This window comes from Alternaria ventricosa, assembly GCF_023758065.1.
Source record: "Alternaria ventricosa strain BMP 2768 chromosome Unknown scaffold_27, whole genome shotgun sequence".
In the NCBI taxonomy this organism is placed as follows: Eukaryota; Fungi; Ascomycota; class Dothideomycetes; order Pleosporales; family Pleosporaceae; genus Alternaria; species Alternaria ventricosa.
This window is the reverse complement of record NW_026055707.1, coordinates 130,532-150,140: the sequence shown is the minus strand read 5'-3', so window position 1 is coordinate 150,140 and position 19,609 is coordinate 130,532. Positions and strand designations below refer to the sequence as shown.

The window sequence follows — 19,609 nt, the reverse complement described above, 5'->3', positions numbered from 1 at the left end:
CTGGGTATTTCGGGCACTGGACGTCCAGCATCGAAACTTGACCGCATGCGCTTGTGCGGCCGAGTCTCGACCGAGCCATATGTATCTCCAGCGGGAGTATGCTGGTGATTCTGCTGTGCACTCTGCTCTTTGCGATGAGTGAGTCGCTCATGGCGAACGAGTAGATCACTTGAATTGAGTCTTTAGCTGCTGCCGTACACGATGCTGCCTGTATCATACCTGCGTGTGAATGAATAGTTGCATGCTGCGCAGCTGAAGGGCTTCACACCGCTATCTTGACGCATATTAGAATTGGCTTACGACGCGAGCCGCACGACTTACGAATGCGCTCATGACGCTGGAGATGCTCCAGCCTAGCAAAGGCCCGTTGGCAGTGTGGACATTGGAATCGCTTTTCCTTCTTCCCCGGTTGAGCTTGCGGGACCTGCTCTCCACTGGTAGCGGCGGCTTCCATCAAAGACCAATCGCGACGCTTTCGCTCACACAGGGCCAAATTGCGACTGGCTTAGTAGGCGATAGCCGAGTTTTGGAGCAGCCTGAGCACTTGGACGAAGTTTGGAGACTGCAAGTCGTGTTTCACGAAGTCGGGACGTGAGATTGTGGGGAAAGGAATGAAGCGCGGGGACGCGACGGTTCACATGCGGGGTGCTGGGAAGAGGTGGGAAAGCCACCAATCACACATGTGACAGGTACCCACAGTCCAGGATGCACGCATATTGATAGAATGGATGAGGTGTAAGATGTTGTTTTGACACTTTCGCGCAGAAGCAAGGTATGGAGAATGGTGGTATTGCTACGATGACTGTCGATTAAATCGTGCCTGCCCGGGCCGGATGATCCCGGGTGCCACTTGCCCCAGCCACAGTCCAAAGCGACGCGACGCGTCTTCTGTCCAGCATCACAAGCCAACAATCTTCACGCTTTCTTGCTCCTTTCGCCCAATTCTCGCGGCATTTCGCCTTTCTCTGCCATGTCATTCAGGACCTTCTCAGCTGTCTTCATCGCGTCGACCCCAGCCGGCACACCGCAGTATGTTGTGGCGTGAATAATGGCTTCACGGATCTCAAGCTCGGAAAGACCATTGTTCCTTGCCCCGCGCACATGTACGGCGAGCTCCGGGGCGCGATTCAGTGCCATGAGCATGCCGATGTTGATCAGACTCCTCTGCTTCTTGTCGAGGCCTGGGCGCGTCCAAGCGTATCCCCAACACATCTCGGTGACGAGCTCCTGTCCGGCTCGTGAGAACTCAGTGGACCCGTTCTCCAGCGCGCGATTGACGTATTCATCTCCCACCACACTCCGTCTCATCTTCAGTCCTTCATCGAAGAGCTGCTTATGTAGCTCGTCGAGCTTCGGATCGGTCGACATGCTTGCGGTCGGTTGCTTCGAGGTGCGATGGCAGCTGTTGCGGCTTTGACGTGAAAGAGGCTGTCTATCTCAAGACGAATGCACAGGATGAGAATGACGATAGTCTTTCTACTGTACGTTCGTAGTACTAGCACTGTGACAAGCTAACAAGACTGGCATGCTTGCCCCGCGATGGTAGCTTCATCCCACGGTTGCCCGCCCTCGGCATTACCCCAAGCATCCCCAACCTTCTCCAACTTCAACATGGCGCTAATGCGACTAGTCACACACAGCACATCGAGATCCAGCGACATCGGGTATGACGACTATGGGGTGTCACAACCCAAGTTGCTGCTCACGCGCCGTTCGATTTAGATTGCCAGTCCTCCTGGCCACCGAGGTAGCGATATACCACCCGTGAGTCCAAATCTCTACAACGCGGATCGTTGGCTGCCCCATCGTATGTCTGTAGTCCAACGTCACCCAATACGTTTCTCGACCCTACTCGTTTCGCCATATCAACTGCCAAACCGAAGTCTTTGCGCATCAGCTGCACTTTGAATCCCTGCTTCCAGCCTCCTGAGGACGGGGCTTCGGGGTATACATGTGGGACAGGGCAAAACTTGTCGCAAATAGTGTTCTGGGCAGTACCCGCAGCGTATACTTTGGCCAGAGTGCGGGGATCCAGTCCGCTGCGCATTCCCATGTCGAAAGCCTCAGAGCAAGCTATGGCGATGATACCCGATAGGTAGTTATTCGACAGCTTCGCTGCAAGTCCAAGGGATGGACCTCCGCAAGGTATCACTTGCCCACCCATCAAACCCATCAGATATGTGAGGCGCTCAAGATTAGGGTCCGACTCTGCACAACCTAGAAAGAATGCGATCGTGCCTTTGACAGCTCCCACTACGCCGCCACTCACTGGAGAGTCATAGAACGACGCAGAGGGAAACTCAGCGGCAATGTGGTCCTTCACAGCGAGGCTGGTTGCCGTATCTACTGTCGAACAGTCGATGAGCAGCTTGTTCGAGATATCGGTGCTGCATACGCCGTTTTGAGGATCGAGATATACGGATCGTACATGTGCACCTTCAGGCACCATGCTTACAACTGTGTCCTGTTGCCTCGTTAGCTACCATCTTCGCACGGTGGCTTCTGGACTCACGACTTGTTGCGCCACGTCTTTGGCGCTTTTTGCCTTCAAGACTCGACCGGGAAACTCTGCACACGCATCGTCTACCATCTGTTCGACCACGTCATAAACCCAAATGCGCGATTCCTCGGGCAATTTGTTGGCAAGATGAGAAAGCATCGGTTTTCCCATAGCCCCGAGGCCGATGAAGCCCAGATTTTCAAACTCGTGCGAATGTGTCATGACGAATGCGTGTGCCAGATAGAGGTAAGGGATTGACTTGGAGCTGAGAGTACTTTCAGGGACGACACAGAGTTAGCGTCGAGTGGGAAAATGGTGTGTATACGAGATCTGGAGATTTTGAGAAACACGTCAACACTCTACCATCAGAACGCGTCGTGAGCGTGCCGCGGCTGGTGAAGCGGGGTAGAGGTTTCTCCAACGGATAACGACGCACTAATCCCACCCACTCTTTCGCCAACTCCTAGTACCCCCATAGGTACCTTGGTAAGCTGAACGATGATCTCACGTGCCATATCGATTTGCCAGTGCATGAGATCACCTGCGGCTATCCTTCTCAACAGCCAGTCTTGCAACCTCTGCCTTAGGACGACATCAGCTACGAAAAGCTCCATCATCTTTGGAAAATGTCTGCTATTGTCTCACAAAAGCAGTCCGACCATGCAGCGCCGGCCGTTGTCACTATGCACGCGTTATCGTGTGGTCACTTTTCACTTCCGGAGTACCAATTCGTACATCCTGTTAGTCGAGATGCACGCCGGACCGTACCTTCGTTAGCATTTCTGATACAGCACTACAACCAAAGCACCAAGAAGCGGACACGGCTTGTGTTCGATCTAGGCCTGAGGAGAGACATCAAGAGATACGCGCCACCAATACAAAAGCATGTCGAGACGAGACAGCCAATGAGTACCGATCCGGACGTCACCAAAAGCCTCGCGAGAGGCGGGCTAGTACCCGAGGATATTGATTATGTGATCTATTCGCACGTAAGTCACACGAACTTGCTTCACGGATGGTAGGTAACGTGGCTACGGCAGGTGCATTGGGATCATATTGGCGAACCTCGAGACTTTCCTACGTCTACCTTCGTTGCCGGCCATGGCTCACTTGCCTTGTTGGATGGCACATCGTCGTCTTTGCGCGGTGGCCATTCTTTCTTCGAACGTGATCTTTTGCCAGAAGAGCGGACGATTCAACTATCGCAACCTTCGGCAAACGTGTTGACGAAGCACGACTCATGTAGGGGAACGGGCGATATCAACCTCAGTGGCTCCTGGCAAACGCACGGAAACCTCCCTCAGACTTTGGATGTCTTCAATGACGGTTCACTGCTCATCGTCGACGCGCCCGGTCATCTACCAGGACACATCAATCTTCTTGCTCGGACATCTCCTGATCACCAAATCTATATGGGTGGAGATGCATGTCACGACAGACGACTGTTGACTGGCGAGAAATCGATTGGAGAATGGAATGATGCTCATGGACAAGTCTGTTGCATACATGCCGACAGAAAGCAAGCTGAGGCGACGATTGACAGAATCAGAGCCCTGGAGAAAGAAGGGGTTGAGATCATCTTTGCACATGACGTTGAATGGGAGAACGACCCAAAGAACAAGACGCGTTTCTTCGGCGCGGAGCAAAGCATGGATGATTAGTTGTTAGCACTCAAGACATCACCTGGCAATTGTTCTGAACAGTATATCGGGATAGCGACCATCTTTCACACATACCATTTTGCAGACTCGCAATATGGGGTATCCGTCACAGCTGAATTCCTTCTCGTTCGGCCACAGGGTGGTGTGCTGATCCCTGTGCTTCCCCACACGGCAGAGTTGGGGAAATGTGGGGCTTGCTTGCTCACCAACATCAACCATCCTCGGATACCCGTTTTGAGGGGCGGCAGGCATATCCACACAGACTACTACTCGGAAATAGCAAAACAGATACTACTCGCGTGTATGTTTCAATGCCGAGATCTTATATGACGTCCAATAGCTCCAATGCGACTGTCTTTGTAATTTCCGCACCAGAGATTCTGCGCGAACTGTTCATGCTCAGTACCCAAAGCCTTGATTGGAAATATTAATACTATCACAAAGCATGTCTCTTTCACCGGACCAGCAGCGCCTAAAAGAGCGCTTCGACACCGAGCTTGGCTCCGCAGCATACGATGAGTCCTGGGCGCGGATGCTAAAACACTCACCCGAGATGTTCGCAGCATCGCTACGCCTAACAGCCATACCAAAGCGAAGCAGCCATCTATCGCCCAAAATCCAGTCCCTAATCTCCCTCGCCGTAAGCGCATCATCAACCCACCTCCACATCCCCAACGTCCACCGCTACACCCGCGCCGCCCTATCCGCAGGCGCCTCCCGCGCTGAAATCGTCGAAACACTGTGTCTCACATCCACCCTCGGCATCCACGCCTCCACAGTGGGCGTCCCAATTCTCTTCGAAGTCCTTGAGGAACGCGGCGAAGCCATTCCAAAAGGCATGGCGAGCATGAGCCCCCAGCAACTCGCGCTAAAGCAAGATTTCGAGACGAAACGCGGATACTGGAACGCGTTATGGGAAGAGATGCTGCTCATCGCACCCGACTTCTTCGACGCGTATACAGAGTTTAGTTCTGTGCCGTGGACGAACGAGGGGGGCAAGGGCGTGCTTGAACCCAAGGTTAAGGAGTTGATATATTGTGCGTTTGATACTGCGGCGACGCACATGTATAAGCCGGGGTTGAAGCTGCATATGCGGAATGTGTTGAATTATGGGGGTACGAAGGACGAGATTATGGAGGTGTTGGAGTTGGCGACGTTGTTGAGTATTAGTACTTTGGATGTGGGGTTGGAGGTGCTGGATAAGGAGATGGGAGGACGGTAGCGGCATGGAATGTTAACTTAACGACGAGCGCGGAGCCTACATCGATGTTGGATCCCCCACTTTGCATGTTATCCATGTAGTGTTCAGACCTGGTTCAGTCTTTTCATGTATGAGGTGAGCATAAAATTCTAGTGGCATGTGTTACATTTGATCGGCGTTTTATGAAGGCTGCTTGACAGCAGATCTATTGTACTCAAAAAAATCCTTTACCGACCACCTCCTCCCCAGGTGGCTTTCCACAGGAATCGCGGTGGCTTTCCGCACAGAAATCGCGGCCTCACCGGCGCGTTGCCCGCAACTTCAAGCGTCGTAATATACAGCGACAGAATCGATCCCATGAGATGATATCCGTTCCGTCTAGCCCAGTAGATCGGATTGCTGCTCCTTAGGAATTCGTATTCGCATTCGAGTCCGCGATTTTCTCGGCAGACATCCCATGCTTCGTGCAGAATGTCGAAAACATGCTGGCTAGGCGCCGTGTGCTCTACGATCAGAGAGAACGTACGCATGCTTTCCTTAAGATTGTTGAAACCCATCGTAGGGTTCTTCTCCCAATAGCCAGGTATCGTGTATTGCCAGCTGTGGCTATTCCCACACGCACGAGTGTAGGATCCGTACCATTCTATCAATTCCAAGGCGTACTCGCCCAGGTTGTACTCTAGTTGCTGGCCGGGCCGGAAGATCTTGTCGCTTAGTGTCATCTCGTCTTTGGCCTCGATACGAATTTCCGGAACGCGATGTAGCTGATCGTGGCATTTGCGTACAAGACCCGATAGCGCCAGAAGCTCCGATCGCTCTTCGTCGCAGAGGATTGTAGTAGTGCCTTCTGATGTTGGATGCTGGAGAGCCCTGTTGAGCGTGTCGAAATTTGCGGAGAAAGTAATCGCGAGGATTTCGAGGATGTATCGCTGCAGCTGCTGAACTTGACTGTTTGGCTTTTGAGCCTTGGGAGGAGCACAGTGTCTTATTTCCTTCGGTGGCAAGCCCAGAGGCACGCAGTTTTCACCTTGTGATGTATAAGAAGGTAGTGACTTCGAGGCAGTGCCACCAGTTTTTGAATATTTTTTATCCTCTAGTAGACTTTGTTGTTCGGCTGTGTCGTGTAGCTTTGAGAGACGGTAGCGTCCGAACGGTCCAAGATTGATGATCGGCATGGTCGCGGTGTTGGGAAGGTTAGATGGGTTGCAATAAGTTGAAAGGAGTGCGTCTCGTGCAGCTCGTAGAGTCTTTCTGTATTTCAAGCCTGCCCAGGGCAGTATTCGCTACCAAAAAAGAACTGTGCATGTGCATGTGCAACCTTGTAGCGAATGAGAAGACTAACCGAACCTACCCAGGTAGAGTCCGGGTCGAACCTCCCACCCAAAGTCCTGACTAGTTTTGCAGCCCACAACACATAAAACCACGCAAAGTTGGTGATTCAACATATATGTAGCCTCTAGGGTGCTTTTGAGGTCGAATCTCCCACCAAATACACGGAAAAGGTGGGTAATCCAACATCAATGTAGACACCAGGGTGCTCCCAAGGTCGAGCCTTCCACCCGATGTACGGAGAATCCTAACCAGGGTTGCAGCCTACAACAACATGAGACCATGCAAAGTGAGTGATGCAACATTGATGTAGACTCTAGGGTGCTCTCGAGGTCGACTCGTACGGGCCAGGCCTGGCATTGATATAGCTCCGTCTTTGGATTATTGCTGCTTGATTACAGGTATGAGATGAGCTCTAGGGGTGATGGGTAGCTGTTTGGCAATGAATCATCGCAGTATCGTGGACATATGCGATGAGTCTGGAGTATGGCTTTGGGCTGCATTATCTAATGTTACTGTCTACTCAATGGTCTGACCAGTGGTTACATCCATAATCGAGTGAGTAAATCAGGTTCTGCGGAAGCGTTGCGAAGATTTTGCGGAAGCGATGGGTTCGTTTTGAGTGATTGCGACATCACTCGACTGCGAACGACGTCTTGTATGGCTAGAGCGGAAGGCGGTAGCTGTTGTCCAGCCAGATCCGAGGAGTGTCGGCTTGCTAGGTACGATGAGCTTATGGAGGTGATCTGGCTACTAGAGCCGAAGATATAGCGATGAGGTGCGTGTATACTATCCTCGTGCAGTTGGTTTGAGGTGTGAATCTTGTAGTGGTATCATGTATTGCCAGGTAGGTCTGTTGCGACATGCATAAGTGTAGAAAATCACAATTCACGGTGAAGAAGCGCCAAAACCTCCCGCATCTCCTCCTGCATCTCCTCCCGCTCCCTCTCCATCTGCCTCCTCGCCTCCCTCAACGCCTCCCTCACCATCGCATCAAGGATGCGACGCTCGAGCGCCCCACCCAACCTCAGCCACAGCCCGTCGGGGCCGAAACGCCACAGCAAAAAGGCCAGAAACAGGCCAATCATGACGGCGATGCAGTCGCCGAGACATTTGTTGGCGACTTGATTCCAGTCGAGCCAGGCGAACATTTTCGCGAGATTTTTAGTGTTGATAGCTACATAGATACATAATTGTTAGCGCATTGAAGCAGAATTGCAGTGAAAGAAAAAAAGGCCTTGAGAAAAATGCACATACCTGTTCCCTTGTTGTGGGTGCTAGGGAACAGGAAACAGGACGCGGAGCGAGATTCATTACATTGCAGCTACAACGTGGGCAGGTGCTCATGCGCTGCTGCTTGAAGTCCGGCTTACTCTTTCCCAGAAGTGTTGGTCTGCAGCTTCCTCGTTGACTTCTTTGGGAAGAAACCCGTAGCATGCAGGAGCGGTTTGATGAATACGTCGACCTACCTCCCAGCAGTTCAGTGAGGTATAATAACCCGTAGAGGCTACAACGGTGCTTTGAAGTTTAACCCTAAGTGGGAAAGGGTAGCCTGGGATATACATGGTCTTTCCTACGGAGCATAGAGCAAGCCCACGATCAATGTCTCCGGCAAAGGCCTTGTGACATGTGGCATATCTCTGATTGCGCAGCGTAAGGTGATTACGCCAGGAGGATACACGGGAGACTGCAAGCTCAAACTACATCTGATGATGAATCGAGGAGGTAGTCGCGTTGTCACATGTAAGGATGGCGCAGCTCCCCGGCCGGCTTCCCTTGGAAGGAGTGTCCGGGATGCATGTACGCTAGGCCTAATCGGTCGGCCTAAGTCCAAAGGGTGTACGGCATGTGCGCGTGCTAAAGAAATACGATGGGATTTGCGCTCTTGAAAAGGGTTACGGTAATGCACCCGGAAGGTGTTCGCGGATCTTCACATGGATGTGCCGATGAGACAAACACCCATGCAGACATCTGGCGTGTATTGAAACCGGAGTACAGCAAAAGCTTTATCTCATTGGACTCGCTGCTCGGTCTACAGGACTACTTGTTCTTCCGGCGCCGACACCAGAAGCCAGTAGTTCAAGTCTGGATGCCTGGACACGGTGCTTCTTCATGACTTCTACCCACTCTTCCTCGACCTCCTGCACCTCGGTATCCTCCGTACCTTCTCCTAGCTCTGCCCGCAGGTCCTCTTCCAATAGGGCAATCATCATGCTGAAATCGCCACCCAGTCTACCCAGCGAACCAGCACAGTATAAGACCTGGGTGAGGAGCGAGTCCCGTTGTGACCGATCTTGCACGTTTGGAAGATATGTTCGCAGAGTGTCGAAGAGCATCTCTACTAGGTGTAGCGGAAACGTTGCGAGGGCCGATGGTATCGGTTGTAGGGGGTTGGATGTGTTGACTGGCTTTACAGCTGGCGCGCTTTCGTCGGACCCTGGTGCTGGTAAGGCGGAGGGGAAGATGCTCTTGTACATGGATATGATGGCGAAGCTTTGTTCTCGGAAGACTTCGAGGTACTTCTTCAGATACTTTTCTGTTTGCTGACCTACGGCCCAGCCAGCGTCGCCTTTCGCTGCCTTGGTCGTTCGCTTTTCTGTCTCTTGATCTGCAAGTTCGCGAAGAGGATCTAGTGCGCTGAGCATCAGCTCCAGGCAGACCAATCGGCATACGAGGAACAATGCGCCCAGTGTGCCTTCTCCACTGCCTATGCCGGCTTGTTTTGTTGACCATGCTTCATCCAGTTCTGGGGCCACTCGTCTAAGCCACCCGATTGTTCGCATGGCACCTGCCAGTTTGATGCCCTGAGTCTGGAGCGAGCTTATGAGATTGGTTGTCATAGTCTTCATCTCCTGCTCAGCCTGGGCAGTGAGCGATGAGACCAGCTCTGAGTTTGGGTAAAGGGTGTGGAGGCGCTTGATGTGTGCGTGGAGGTCGAGAGCCGAGGCATAATTCGCGTTGGCGGTGGCCGTTGACGACGAAGCTTGGGCGGCGGCTGTAGAGGAGCTGATGGCGGACGAGAGAAGGGTCGGTAGGTCGAGCACATCGGATACGCGGTCAATGTTGCGGGACAGCAGCATTGCCTTTCTCCGTCTATCTAGTATCGCATTATCTGCGCCTCTGCTGTATTTCTCGGAGAAGTTCTGCGCGGCTGTTTCCAGATTCGGCAGCTGCGTCTGTACGGTGCCTGCATCTTGGCCTATCTGCGGGAGTGTCTTGCGGAGGTGTAGGAGGTGGTCGGTCGAGGATATTATGGGTTTATGCGACCGTTTCGAGAGAGCTTGCAGTGATCGTAGTATGGACTGCGAGCTCTGTGATAGCGATTGTTGCTCTGAGGATGTGAGGGCCGCTAAGGGCAGGGTCGTGAGGCGGGAGAGGTACGTGTTGGTAACGGCGTCATTGGGGGAGGGCCGTAGCTGCGCGTCCTGGGCGTCGAAGTAGGGTATCAGTAGTTCGTAGAGGGGATCCGCCATGTTGTCGCGTTTCACTCGTCCAATGGCGCGTGCAGCTGTTGAATTGCGTGTCGAGGGCAGCGTGGGGTGGCTGCCCAGGTGTCGAGTTGCGGGCGGAGGTGCCACGAGGCTGACCCCTGCCGCGTTAGCGCCCTTTGCACTTCACATGCGGCCGCTACCGCAACATTGGAACCGCAGGACTCATGGATCGCGGCCACTCCCACACAGACAACCCCAATAGCGCGGACGACGACGCAAACAGACCACAGCAACCTAACGCAGTCGAGCGCTTCCTCGCTGAGCTGTTCCAGAATCGTTTTCTCACAGACCTCTCGGCCGCCGACGACGAAGCTGCACCAACACGACCGATTTCGCCGCGAACGCTACCCTCGAATCACCTCGTGCCTTTCTTCACCGCCTCAAATACTTTTTCAGTACCGCAAATTCCAGTCGACACTGCACAAGTGACAGGAATCACACCACCGCATACTTCAGCACGCCAAATGCAAAGCGCGCAGGATGTCGTCTTCTGTGTCGAGGATACCGTGGGGCTCAAGGACGACAAGTACAGCGTCGGCATCATAGAGAGGTCTTTTGGCGATGTCGACTCGCACGAGCCCCGGCCACAGCGCGACTACCCCGACGACATCGAACGCCACACCGATATCCCCAGGGAAGATTTTTGGAAGTTCATGAAAGACGGTATCCCACCGCGGGGTACCGTCCTAGTGTCATGGCAGACCCAGTACAAGACGGAACTCATACCAGAAGCAAAGCTTCAGCTGCTAGATCGCGCGCTGTACGTAGGTGATGTGGTCAAGAGGAAGGCCGAGGATCATATTAGTGGTACCGTCATTGGCACCCAGGCAGTCTGCACCCTCTTTCCCGCGACCCTCTTCAACGGCGGCCAGATCACACAGACAACCACCGACGATCTATCCATACGAAACATTCCGGCCGACGAGCTCATCAACGTACACGAATTCGTCGAGGGCGCCTTGGTCGTCTACGGCGACTGGGTGGGGCGGGTAGAGAACGTATACGACGAGGTCGCCATCAGGCTGGCCAACAACTCAGTCGTGGTCGTCGAGGACCCGGCCGAGCTGGAACAGGACGACACCACTCTCGAGCGGCTCAGCGTAGGCGACACAGTCAAGACCAAGAAGGGCAACCTGCGGCGCGGAAACTGGAGATTCGGCGCATACGATCCGAGCGTACCGCCTGTGGGCATGGTAGTCGAGACAAGAGCGTCCGAGATCGACGTGCAGTGGCTAGCAAGAAGCATTGGCGCGCGCAACGTCGCCTTCAACGCAGACGAGCCTCCGGCGACAATCGGTCGAGACGAATTCGAGAGCCCTAACTTCTACCGATACGATGCCTCAGGAGGTACAGCCACAACACTTCCCGTCTCGGAAAACGGCGTCGACAAGTCATACCATGTTACCGATGTGGCCGTGGGTGATCGGGTACGGTTCAAGGACATCGCCGGCGCTGCTGTAAAGTACGACGGCACGAGGGAACTACCCAACGGATATCCACAAGGGAAGGTGACACGCATCGCGCGGACGGAAAGCCTGGGATACGATCTCAATGTCTTCTTAGTGATGCAGACTCACAGTCGGGTCACCGTTCAATGGCAAGACCTGTCCATAACGCACGATCTCAGCTCTTCTCTACTGCCAGACCCCAATGTAGAAGACGACGACGAGGTCTGGCCTGGTGAAGTTGTTTTCTCCAAAGAGAATCGCGAGGGTGACAACGCTGATGACTCTGCGACAAAGAAGCCTTCAAAAGTGGGTGTTGTCCAAACAGTCAAGGGCCGAGATCGGATAGCCACTGTGCGATGGTTCAAGAATCCTTCCATCGAGTTCTTTGGCCCAGACCTACTTCCTCCGTCAAGTACAGGGGAATTACACGAGACCGTTGAAGACGTCAGTCTATACGACATTTACTCTTTCCCAGCACTAACACGAAGGCGCGGCGACTTTGTACTTGTACATCCAGACTCAATCGAAGGTGTACAGACGCCGCTCAACGTCACTGGCCCCGACTGGTTTGGAGAAGTCATCGACCTGGGTCTTGACGGAAAACTTACCGTCCGCCTTGGCGCAGCAAAGCCTGTCGTTGATGTCAAGGTTCCCTACGAACGCGTCACTCTTGCCTACAGCAGCGACATGGCTGATGACTTCGGTAACATGGATCCGCTAGAAGGTGAATACATCGATGACTCTGACGAGAGTGATGAGAGCGATTTTGACACGGCGTCATTCAACGAGATGTGGATTGAGTATGAGGGCATGGACGGTGAACAGCCTGTTGGTGACGAAGGAGATTGGTCGACGGAGGATGAGGACGAAGAGGAAGAAGATGATGGCAACACGGATACATCGATGCCCGATCTTGTCGACATCACGAAAGAAGTCGATACATCGAAGACGACTCCCGAAGAGCAACCCGATGAAGACGGCGGTATAGCGCTGGATGATCACACGGGACAGCCGACAGAGGGGCCAGCTTCGTTCCTCATCCTTGAAGATGCCCCACCGGCTTCTCATCACTACATCTCTCAATCATCGGCGTCATCATCAGCTTTCATGCGCCGGATAGCAAAAGAGCACAAGATCCTCCGAAGCTCACTTCCACCAGGCATCTACGTCCGCACATGGGAATCTCGATTAGATCTCCTCCGGGTCCTCATGATCGGCCCCAACGACACACCCTACGAGTACGCGCCCTTCGTCATCGACTTCCATCTCGGATCGGCATACCCACAAGAAGCACCATCAGCCTTTTTCCACAGCTGGACAAACGGCAACGGACCTGTCAACCCGAACCTATACGAGGACGGCAAGATTTGTCTGAGTCTACTGGGTACATGGCATACTGATGAGCGGAACGAGAGCTGGAGTCCCGCAAAGAGCACGCTACTGCAGGTTCTAGTATCCATCATGGGACTTGTGCTAGTCAAGGAACCTTACTACAACGAAGCTGGCTACGACGTTCACCGCTCAGCGCCAGAGACGAAGCTCAGTTCCGCTCTATACACTGAACGCGCTTACTTCCGCGCCCGCGCTTTCATCCATCACGCACTCACACATGAGGTCGCGCCATTCAAAGAGGAGCTACAGTACCTCTACCGCAGCCAAGAAGATGGTGCGCCAAAACTCCTCGACAAGGCCATCGAAGCCGCTAAGGACGTTGTCGAGCAAAGCGCCGAAGGCAGTGAGGAGGGTGAGCGTGATGGACTCAGAAAGATCAGTCTCGGCGCGCTTGTTATGCTCAGGAGGCAGGTTGAGAAGCTAGAAGCGCTGAAGCAGGCGAGTACATGAACGGAGGAAGTGCGTGATTAACGCTGGCTTGACTTCGTGTCACTGTATTAGATCTTCGCATTGAGAGACGCGTGGCGTTTTACTATGAAAGTAAGATACTGAAGCAGGAGAAATGTAAAATATATATCAAGGTGCCCGTCACCCTGGCCTTGGTCGTGACTGGATATCTGGATTGGAGCACTTCATACCAGGACAAAGCTAAATACGTATCACCTAGGAGTCTACATTACCTTTGGACCTTGCGTAACTTTGACTTTTAAACCAATGTAGTCGGCAAAGCACCTGTTTACTCTTGCATGATACGATGATTTCTCTCACCGCTCTATCAGCATCTCCCCACTCTGACGTTCTCGTTTGCTATGTCATCGGTGCCTCCATGTTTACTTCGACTTCCAATGCCTCGCCTAGGACACTTTGTCACCTCTTGTCACTGAGTTATCTCCCATTGTCTTCTCTGTCTTGCAGTCTCTCCATCATACGTTGCAATCGCTCTTATTTCCAAAGCATCTCGATACATCCCCAACCCACTGTCTCCGCGCTCCCGCCCTCTCACCTGCAGCTCATCATCTCTCCCACCATCAACACTCTCGCCTAACCCACCAGCTCCGCACAGACTCTCCCGTCCACGCCCATAATGACGTGCGCCCTTCACTTCACATCGCAGCCCGCCGCCTCACCCCCAAAATTGCTTGTGGTGAGTGCATCGCGACATTTTCCGGGTATATAAAGCCCATCACTGGAGAGACTTTCATTGAAACGAAGAAGACAGCAATGCGCATTACCGGCTAGTCTAGTCAGTTGTCTCACCCACACTGGCTATCAGCATTGCAAGAGTCATACCCATGGTCGCTCGTGGGTTCGATTCACTACAGTTGACAACAGAAAGCACGCTATAGAGTACGACTCTGTGTTAGTAGGTTGTCAGCGCCATTACTTTGTTTTTGGCGATTCCTTTTCTTCTTGAATACCACAGCACGTTAATCTAGGAAAGGTCTGAGTAGGTCTAGAGACTACGTTGACGTTGGGCTAGCTACTTTGCAGGTTTTTGTGTTGATGTAGGCTGCAGACCTATTTAGAGTTTTGAGTTGTATGAGGTGACGGCGTTAAAGGACGTGTCGAGGTGAGCGAGGATCGCGCGCGTTTGCTCTCAGGTTGCCAACCTACCTTTACTTTCGATCAAGAACATGGCGTCATCAATGTTTTTCTTGTCGCGCGAGCGGCTCACCTTCACCTCGATTTTGTACCATAAAACCAACTTCTATCGACCTTACCAACTCTGCGTGTCACAATCCACACACCTATCTTTCCTCACCCTCCCATCCTCAAGATGGTGCTTACCAACCAACAACTCCTCGACCTCCACAACAAAGCCGGTCACCTCCTCAAACACAAGCTATCCAAGCTCAAAATCCCCAGCCGCGTGTTCCCCTCAGGCCGCCTCCCCACCCTCCGCGACATCTACGAGAACCCAGACAGCCTCATCGTCCCTACCATTCCTCCGAATCTGCAGCTCGACTTCGTGTTTGCCAACTACAACGACTTCGCCGCCGCCAACTTCCTCGCGCGAAAGAACGACCAAGACATCAAAGTCTGCATGGCAACATGGCATTGGCAGATCAGCCAGACCCAGTCGTTCTCAAGTTGGCACAAGGAAGTCCGATTCAACGTCCTCCTAGCCCATATCGTCCTCAACACGCCTAATGCGCGCAAGTTTCTCGCAGAGAAACTCATTGTATTCCTCGAACAGTTCGTCGGCGCATGGCTGGAAACGGCGATGCATATCGAGTACGACGGGAAGGAGAAGCGCGATTACTGGATCGCTCGACTTTGGCGCACAAGCCAGTATGATCTGGTGCATTGGGGCAAGCAGGCTAGGGGCAGGATGGGTGCGGCGGTCAAAGCCCTCGAAGCGTGCGTTCCACCGCAGGAATACGCCACGGACGACTTTTGGAGCGTAGCCCGGCAGATGCCAGTGGAAGAGTACCAGAAACATGGATCTGCTTGGGCTATGCAGTTCATCATCTACAAGGAGAAGAAAGAGAAGGTTGTGGCGAAAGACCTTCAGAATGAGCACGCGCAAGACCAATTCTCAAAGGGCAATTTCTCGGGCTTTAGTAATCTCTCCATCGACGAGACAGTACCGAGTTATCTCTCGGAAGAGCTGTTTAATCAACCATTAGTGAAAGCTCTCCTGGTGGATGTACGCAATATGCAGGTGCAGATGCCTGAGAAGTTCGCTGGCTGGATGGATCCGCAGAAGGCTATTGAGCTGATACAGGATAAGATGGAAGGCTTGGAGGATGTCACTGAGCAGATCAAGAACATGTCTTTTCTGAAGCCGTAGGAAGTGGGACTGTTGGTATCTGCCTGGGGGTCATGAGAGTGGTCGAAGAGTAATGTCGTGTAGGAGCCTGGTGTACTTTAAGGCTTGTGGGTAGTGTATATACTGTCCGTGAAGAGCATGAAGTAGGACTCGCTACCCTGTAACATTGCTCATATGGCTTGTAGAAATCTTGAAGCACATCACGCTGCTCTATAATTTGACACAAGAAACTTGAAAGTCACGCGACATCCTCCAGGCTGGACTCAATTCACATGACGTCCTCAAGTTCTTGAAGTCCCTAAGGCGATTGCACAGCTATATCTGATACCTAAAGTCCGGTTCGCGGTCCGTATACTGCTTCCCAGCAGGCAAAGTATACCCTTGAGCGAGCTTGATATCCTTCCTCTTCTCCCTTCTTCTATAAATCGCCCTAACAACCCACCATCCGCACCACGCAAAGGCTAAACAGCCCAGACTCCACGCATGGCCTAAGGTATACTTCGGCGCTGCATTGCTTTGATAAATCTGGCCTGACACAACACCGCCAATATTGGTGAGTGTGAGCAGAATGCCCAAAGAAGCGGCGCGTTTGCCATCAGGTGCACAATTCGCAGATAACCAGGTTATGTTGCCGCCGGTGCAGAGGAAACAGGCCGTTGCGACAAGGTAGGTGGCGAAGTATTGGACGTATGGGCTCACTGGGGAGAGGAGGATGGCATAGCCTGCGATGCCTACGGGCGCCATCAGTATCAGAGGCAGGAAACGTGTTTGATACCGGTCAGACAGGTATGCGCCGATTGCGTAGACGATGGCGCCCCAGACGTTGACGGGAATAACGAGGTATTGCGCCTTTTCGTGTCAGCAATGTATTTAAAGCTTTGGTTGGCTAAAGATTACCTGTTTGGTAGAGAAGTTGAACCCGTTCCTAATAATGATAGGCAGGAATGTGCCAAACCCATACAGGATCGTCACAACGGCGATTTGAATAACGCCATGCACCCAGCTCCTGATGTCCTTCGCTGCTTCTTTGATATCAGCTTTCCCATAATGCCCAGAGCCCTCGGAGTCGGAGTAGGCCTGTGTCCGATGTGCGCGCTGGCGCATGAGAGCCTTCTCATCATCATTGAGGAAGTAGGCTGTTTCGAAGGACTTGGGGACGAGGAAGATGCAGCAGGCTGCCCATATAATGGTAATGATACCTTCGATCACGTATAGCCTATATTATGCATTAGTCCAAAGCTCACTAAAGTTGCGAAAGCTGAAACTCACCATCTCCACCCCGACCACCCAGCAACTCCGTTCATATACAGAATGCCGAATGCGATGAGGCCACCAAAGGCTCCCGACAATGCCGACGCAATGAAAAGATACGCTATGCGGATACCCAGCTCTTCTCTAGTATACCAGTTGCATAAGAACAGTGTCATCGCCGGGAAGAGACACCCTTCAAAGAAGCCAAGGAAGATGCGCGTGGTAACCAGGCCAGCGAAGTTTTGCACAAAGCCCGTACAAAGACATGTGATGCCCCAGCAGAAAGTGATTGTTGGAATCACTCGGTTGAACTGGAGACGTTTGACAAGTAGCGAAGTCGGAAACTGTTTACCGTCAGATATGCGAATTGTAGCTGATGATAGCACATACTTCGGCAAGGATGTAGAAAATGTAAAACACCGATACAGCAGTCTACACTTTGATTAGCCTTACATTGTCCAACATTCGAGATCGCGATCCTAACGTACATTCAGCTCGCTCCCCTTCAGTCCAATATCCGTCGTCATACCCTGCGTCGCAGCAAACCCAATGTTGCCGCGATCCAGATAGCTAATGAGCATCAGCATCATCATGACTGGCGCAACGAAGCAATCCAGCTTTCGTCGCAGCGCATCTTCTTTCTTCTTGTTTGCGATGATCTCTGGGTTTTCATCTTGCGCGAGGTATTCGCGCTGCACTTGTTCGTGTTTCTCGTCGGTTACCGAGCGTTGAAGGTCTGGCGTTGCCATTGCCGAAGGATGTCAGAAAGCGAAGGAAAATAGTAGCGGAGTGCTTCCCGAGAGCTTTACGAACCCAAGTTTCAAGCAGTCTCGTCTGTTATGCATCTTCAATAGCAGGGCGTATATCCGGTGTGTATGTACGCTATGCGCCTTCCTGCGCCCATTACTCGTGTCCCTCGTCCAGGCCTGGCTGCTTCTCCAACTTCCATAAATCCTCCATCACTCGCTTCGATACGCAGGACGCCTGAAGTGTGAGTGACACAGAAAGGCTGCATGTCGACGTCGGTGGCAGGGTGTAGAGTATTAGCCGGATTGCCGATCTGCGAACGTTGCGGAGGTGGAGAAGCCATGTGTTCCCCAATGCGGGGGTGAGATGCGGGGCTAGGCTTGGGGAAGCACGACGCGGCTTGGTACGAGGCGAACTTTGATCAGGAAGATGCTGTTTGGGAATAAGTGGTCAGGTTGGAAAGTGGTGTGCGGGGAAAGACGGTGGTGAGTCCATCGCGACTGCAATTCTGAAGGACCCCGGTAAACATCGCGCTACTCAGTACACTACTCACATTGACACCAAGATACTCAGATCTGGGAACACGCTTGCGAAATTAACTCTTACGTTCCGAAGGGACTGATCAACAATTTAAATCAACGCACCGGAAGCAGATAACTTCACACAACATGTCTTTACCGAGCAAGACCGTCGCCTTCATCGGTGCGTTCCTTCCTACCTAGATATACTTCTGCGATCATCATACTGATGGACCGCAGGCCTCGGCGTAATGGGCTATCCCATGGCCTCGAATCTTCGCAAAGGCCTCGACTCTTCCCATACCCTCCTAATCTGCGACGTATCCACCTCCGCGCTCGAGAAGTTCCAATCAGACGCTTCAGGTCAGGGTCCCGTGGAAGTAGTAAAGAACGCATATGATGCTGTTCAAAGAGCCGACACCGTCATAACAATGCTCCCAGATTCGAATGCCGTAAAGAAGGTGTATCTTGATAAAGAAACAGGAGTCCTGGCCGGTGCGGAGAAACTACCAGAAGGTGGAGAGGAAAAGCTGATCATGGAATGCGGAACCATCGAAACAGCTACGATATTGGAGGTAGCGAACGCAGTGGAGAACTCCAGCGCAAGCAAAATGCTCACATTTGTCGATGCACCGGTGTCGGGTGGACCCATGGGTGCGCAGGATGGTACGCTGGCGTTCATGGCAGGCGCGAACAACAAAGACATCTTCCCTACTGTGAAGGGCTATCTGAGCCACATGGGCAAGCCAGATGCGATATTTCTCTGCGGCGACATCGGCGCAGGTACAGCGTTCAAGGTCATCAACAACTACCTCAGTGCCATTACATCGCTCGCGGCGTCTGAAGCCCTGAACATCGGCTCGAAGATGGGGTTGGACGTTGCATTGCTTACAGATGTAATCAATGTCTCCGGGGGTCAGTGTTGGGTCACGAGTAAGAGCAATCCGGTACCGGGTATACAAGCCAATGTACCGAGTTCACGGGGTTACGAAGGCGGGTTTCGGATCGAGCTTTGCGCAAAGGTGTTGGGCATGGGGAGTCAGCTTGCGGAGATGGTTGGGGCGCGGACTATACTCGATAAACCTACGTTGGAGGCTTTTGGTGAGGCAATGAAGGATGACAGGTATAAAGGGAAGGACGCGAGAGTGGTCTATAAGTGGTTGAATGAGAGTGTGTGAGGGCGATAATCCATATATCATCAGCTTATCAGGACTCTTACGATAATCAATAACACGCCGAGTAACATGAGGTCTCCCAATAGCATCCAACCAACTCAGTGTGCCACCCACCGATCAGCC

General features: G+C 52.6%; 10 protein-coding genes across 10 annotated transcripts; 5 read left to right on the top strand and 5 right to left on the bottom strand.

The window, feature by feature from the left end:
* Positions 1 to 915: 915 nt before the first annotated feature.
* J4E93_010169 (uncharacterized protein) lies at positions 916 to 1,368 on the bottom strand (the record flags this gene model as incomplete). Its single annotated transcript, XM_049348054.1, has 1 exon — positions 916 to 1,368. The coding sequence occupies one exon, from the start codon at positions 1,366 to 1,368 to the stop codon at positions 916 to 918; it is 453 nt and encodes a 150-aa protein (XP_049194787.1).
* A 334-nt stretch (positions 1,369 to 1,702) lies between these two features.
* On the bottom strand, positions 1,703 to 2,449 carry J4E93_010168 (uncharacterized protein; the record flags this gene model as incomplete). Its single annotated transcript, XM_049348053.1, has 1 exon — positions 1,703 to 2,449. One exon carries the CDS (start codon positions 2,447 to 2,449, stop codon positions 1,703 to 1,705), a length of 747 nt encoding a protein of 248 aa, XP_049194786.1.
* Positions 2,450 to 3,126: 677 nt separating this feature from the next.
* J4E93_010167 (uncharacterized protein) lies at positions 3,127 to 4,161 on the top strand (the record flags this gene model as incomplete). The annotated part of the gene is made up of 2 exons (XM_049348052.1): positions 3,127 to 3,489; positions 3,541 to 4,161. 2 exons carry the CDS (start codon positions 3,127 to 3,129, stop codon positions 4,159 to 4,161), a joined length of 984 nt encoding a protein of 327 aa, XP_049194785.1.
* A 445-nt stretch (positions 4,162 to 4,606) lies between these two features.
* J4E93_010166 (uncharacterized protein) lies at positions 4,607 to 5,383 on the top strand (the record flags this gene model as incomplete). The annotated part of the gene is made up of 1 exon (XM_049348051.1): positions 4,607 to 5,383. The coding sequence occupies one exon, from the start codon at positions 4,607 to 4,609 to the stop codon at positions 5,381 to 5,383; it is 777 nt and encodes a 258-aa protein (XP_049194784.1).
* Positions 5,384 to 5,589: 206 nt separating this feature from the next.
* On the bottom strand, positions 5,590 to 6,537 carry J4E93_010165 (uncharacterized protein; the record flags this gene model as incomplete). The annotated part of the gene is made up of 1 exon (XM_049348050.1): positions 5,590 to 6,537. The coding sequence occupies one exon, from the start codon at positions 6,535 to 6,537 to the stop codon at positions 5,590 to 5,592; it is 948 nt and encodes a 315-aa protein (XP_049194783.1).
* Positions 6,538 to 8,697: 2,160 nt separating this feature from the next.
* Positions 8,698 to 10,164, bottom strand: J4E93_010164 (uncharacterized protein; the record flags this gene model as incomplete). The annotated part of the gene is made up of 1 exon (XM_049348049.1): positions 8,698 to 10,164. One exon carries the CDS (start codon positions 10,162 to 10,164, stop codon positions 8,698 to 8,700), a length of 1,467 nt encoding a protein of 488 aa, XP_049194782.1.
* Positions 10,165 to 10,346: 182 nt separating this feature from the next.
* Positions 10,347 to 13,472, top strand: J4E93_010163 (uncharacterized protein; the record flags this gene model as incomplete). The annotated part of the gene is made up of 1 exon (XM_049348048.1): positions 10,347 to 13,472. The coding sequence occupies one exon, from the start codon at positions 10,347 to 10,349 to the stop codon at positions 13,470 to 13,472; it is 3,126 nt and encodes a 1,041-aa protein (XP_049194781.1).
* Positions 13,473 to 14,799: 1,327 nt separating this feature from the next.
* Positions 14,800 to 15,816, top strand: J4E93_010162 (uncharacterized protein; the record flags this gene model as incomplete). Its single annotated transcript, XM_049348047.1, has 1 exon — positions 14,800 to 15,816. The coding sequence occupies one exon, from the start codon at positions 14,800 to 14,802 to the stop codon at positions 15,814 to 15,816; it is 1,017 nt and encodes a 338-aa protein (XP_049194780.1).
* A 294-nt stretch (positions 15,817 to 16,110) lies between these two features.
* J4E93_010161 (uncharacterized protein) lies at positions 16,111 to 17,795 on the bottom strand (the record flags this gene model as incomplete). Its single annotated transcript, XM_049348046.1, has 5 exons — positions 16,111 to 16,644; positions 16,693 to 17,011; positions 17,065 to 17,390; positions 17,437 to 17,478; positions 17,535 to 17,795. 5 exons carry the CDS (start codon positions 17,793 to 17,795, stop codon positions 16,111 to 16,113), a joined length of 1,482 nt encoding a protein of 493 aa, XP_049194779.1.
* Positions 17,796 to 18,461: 666 nt separating this feature from the next.
* J4E93_010160 (uncharacterized protein) lies at positions 18,462 to 19,489 on the top strand (the record flags this gene model as incomplete). Its single annotated transcript, XM_049348045.1, has 2 exons — positions 18,462 to 18,495; positions 18,552 to 19,489. The coding sequence occupies 2 exons, from the start codon at positions 18,462 to 18,464 to the stop codon at positions 19,487 to 19,489; spliced, it is 972 nt and encodes a 323-aa protein (XP_049194778.1).
* Positions 19,490 to 19,609: the final 120 nt, after the last annotated feature.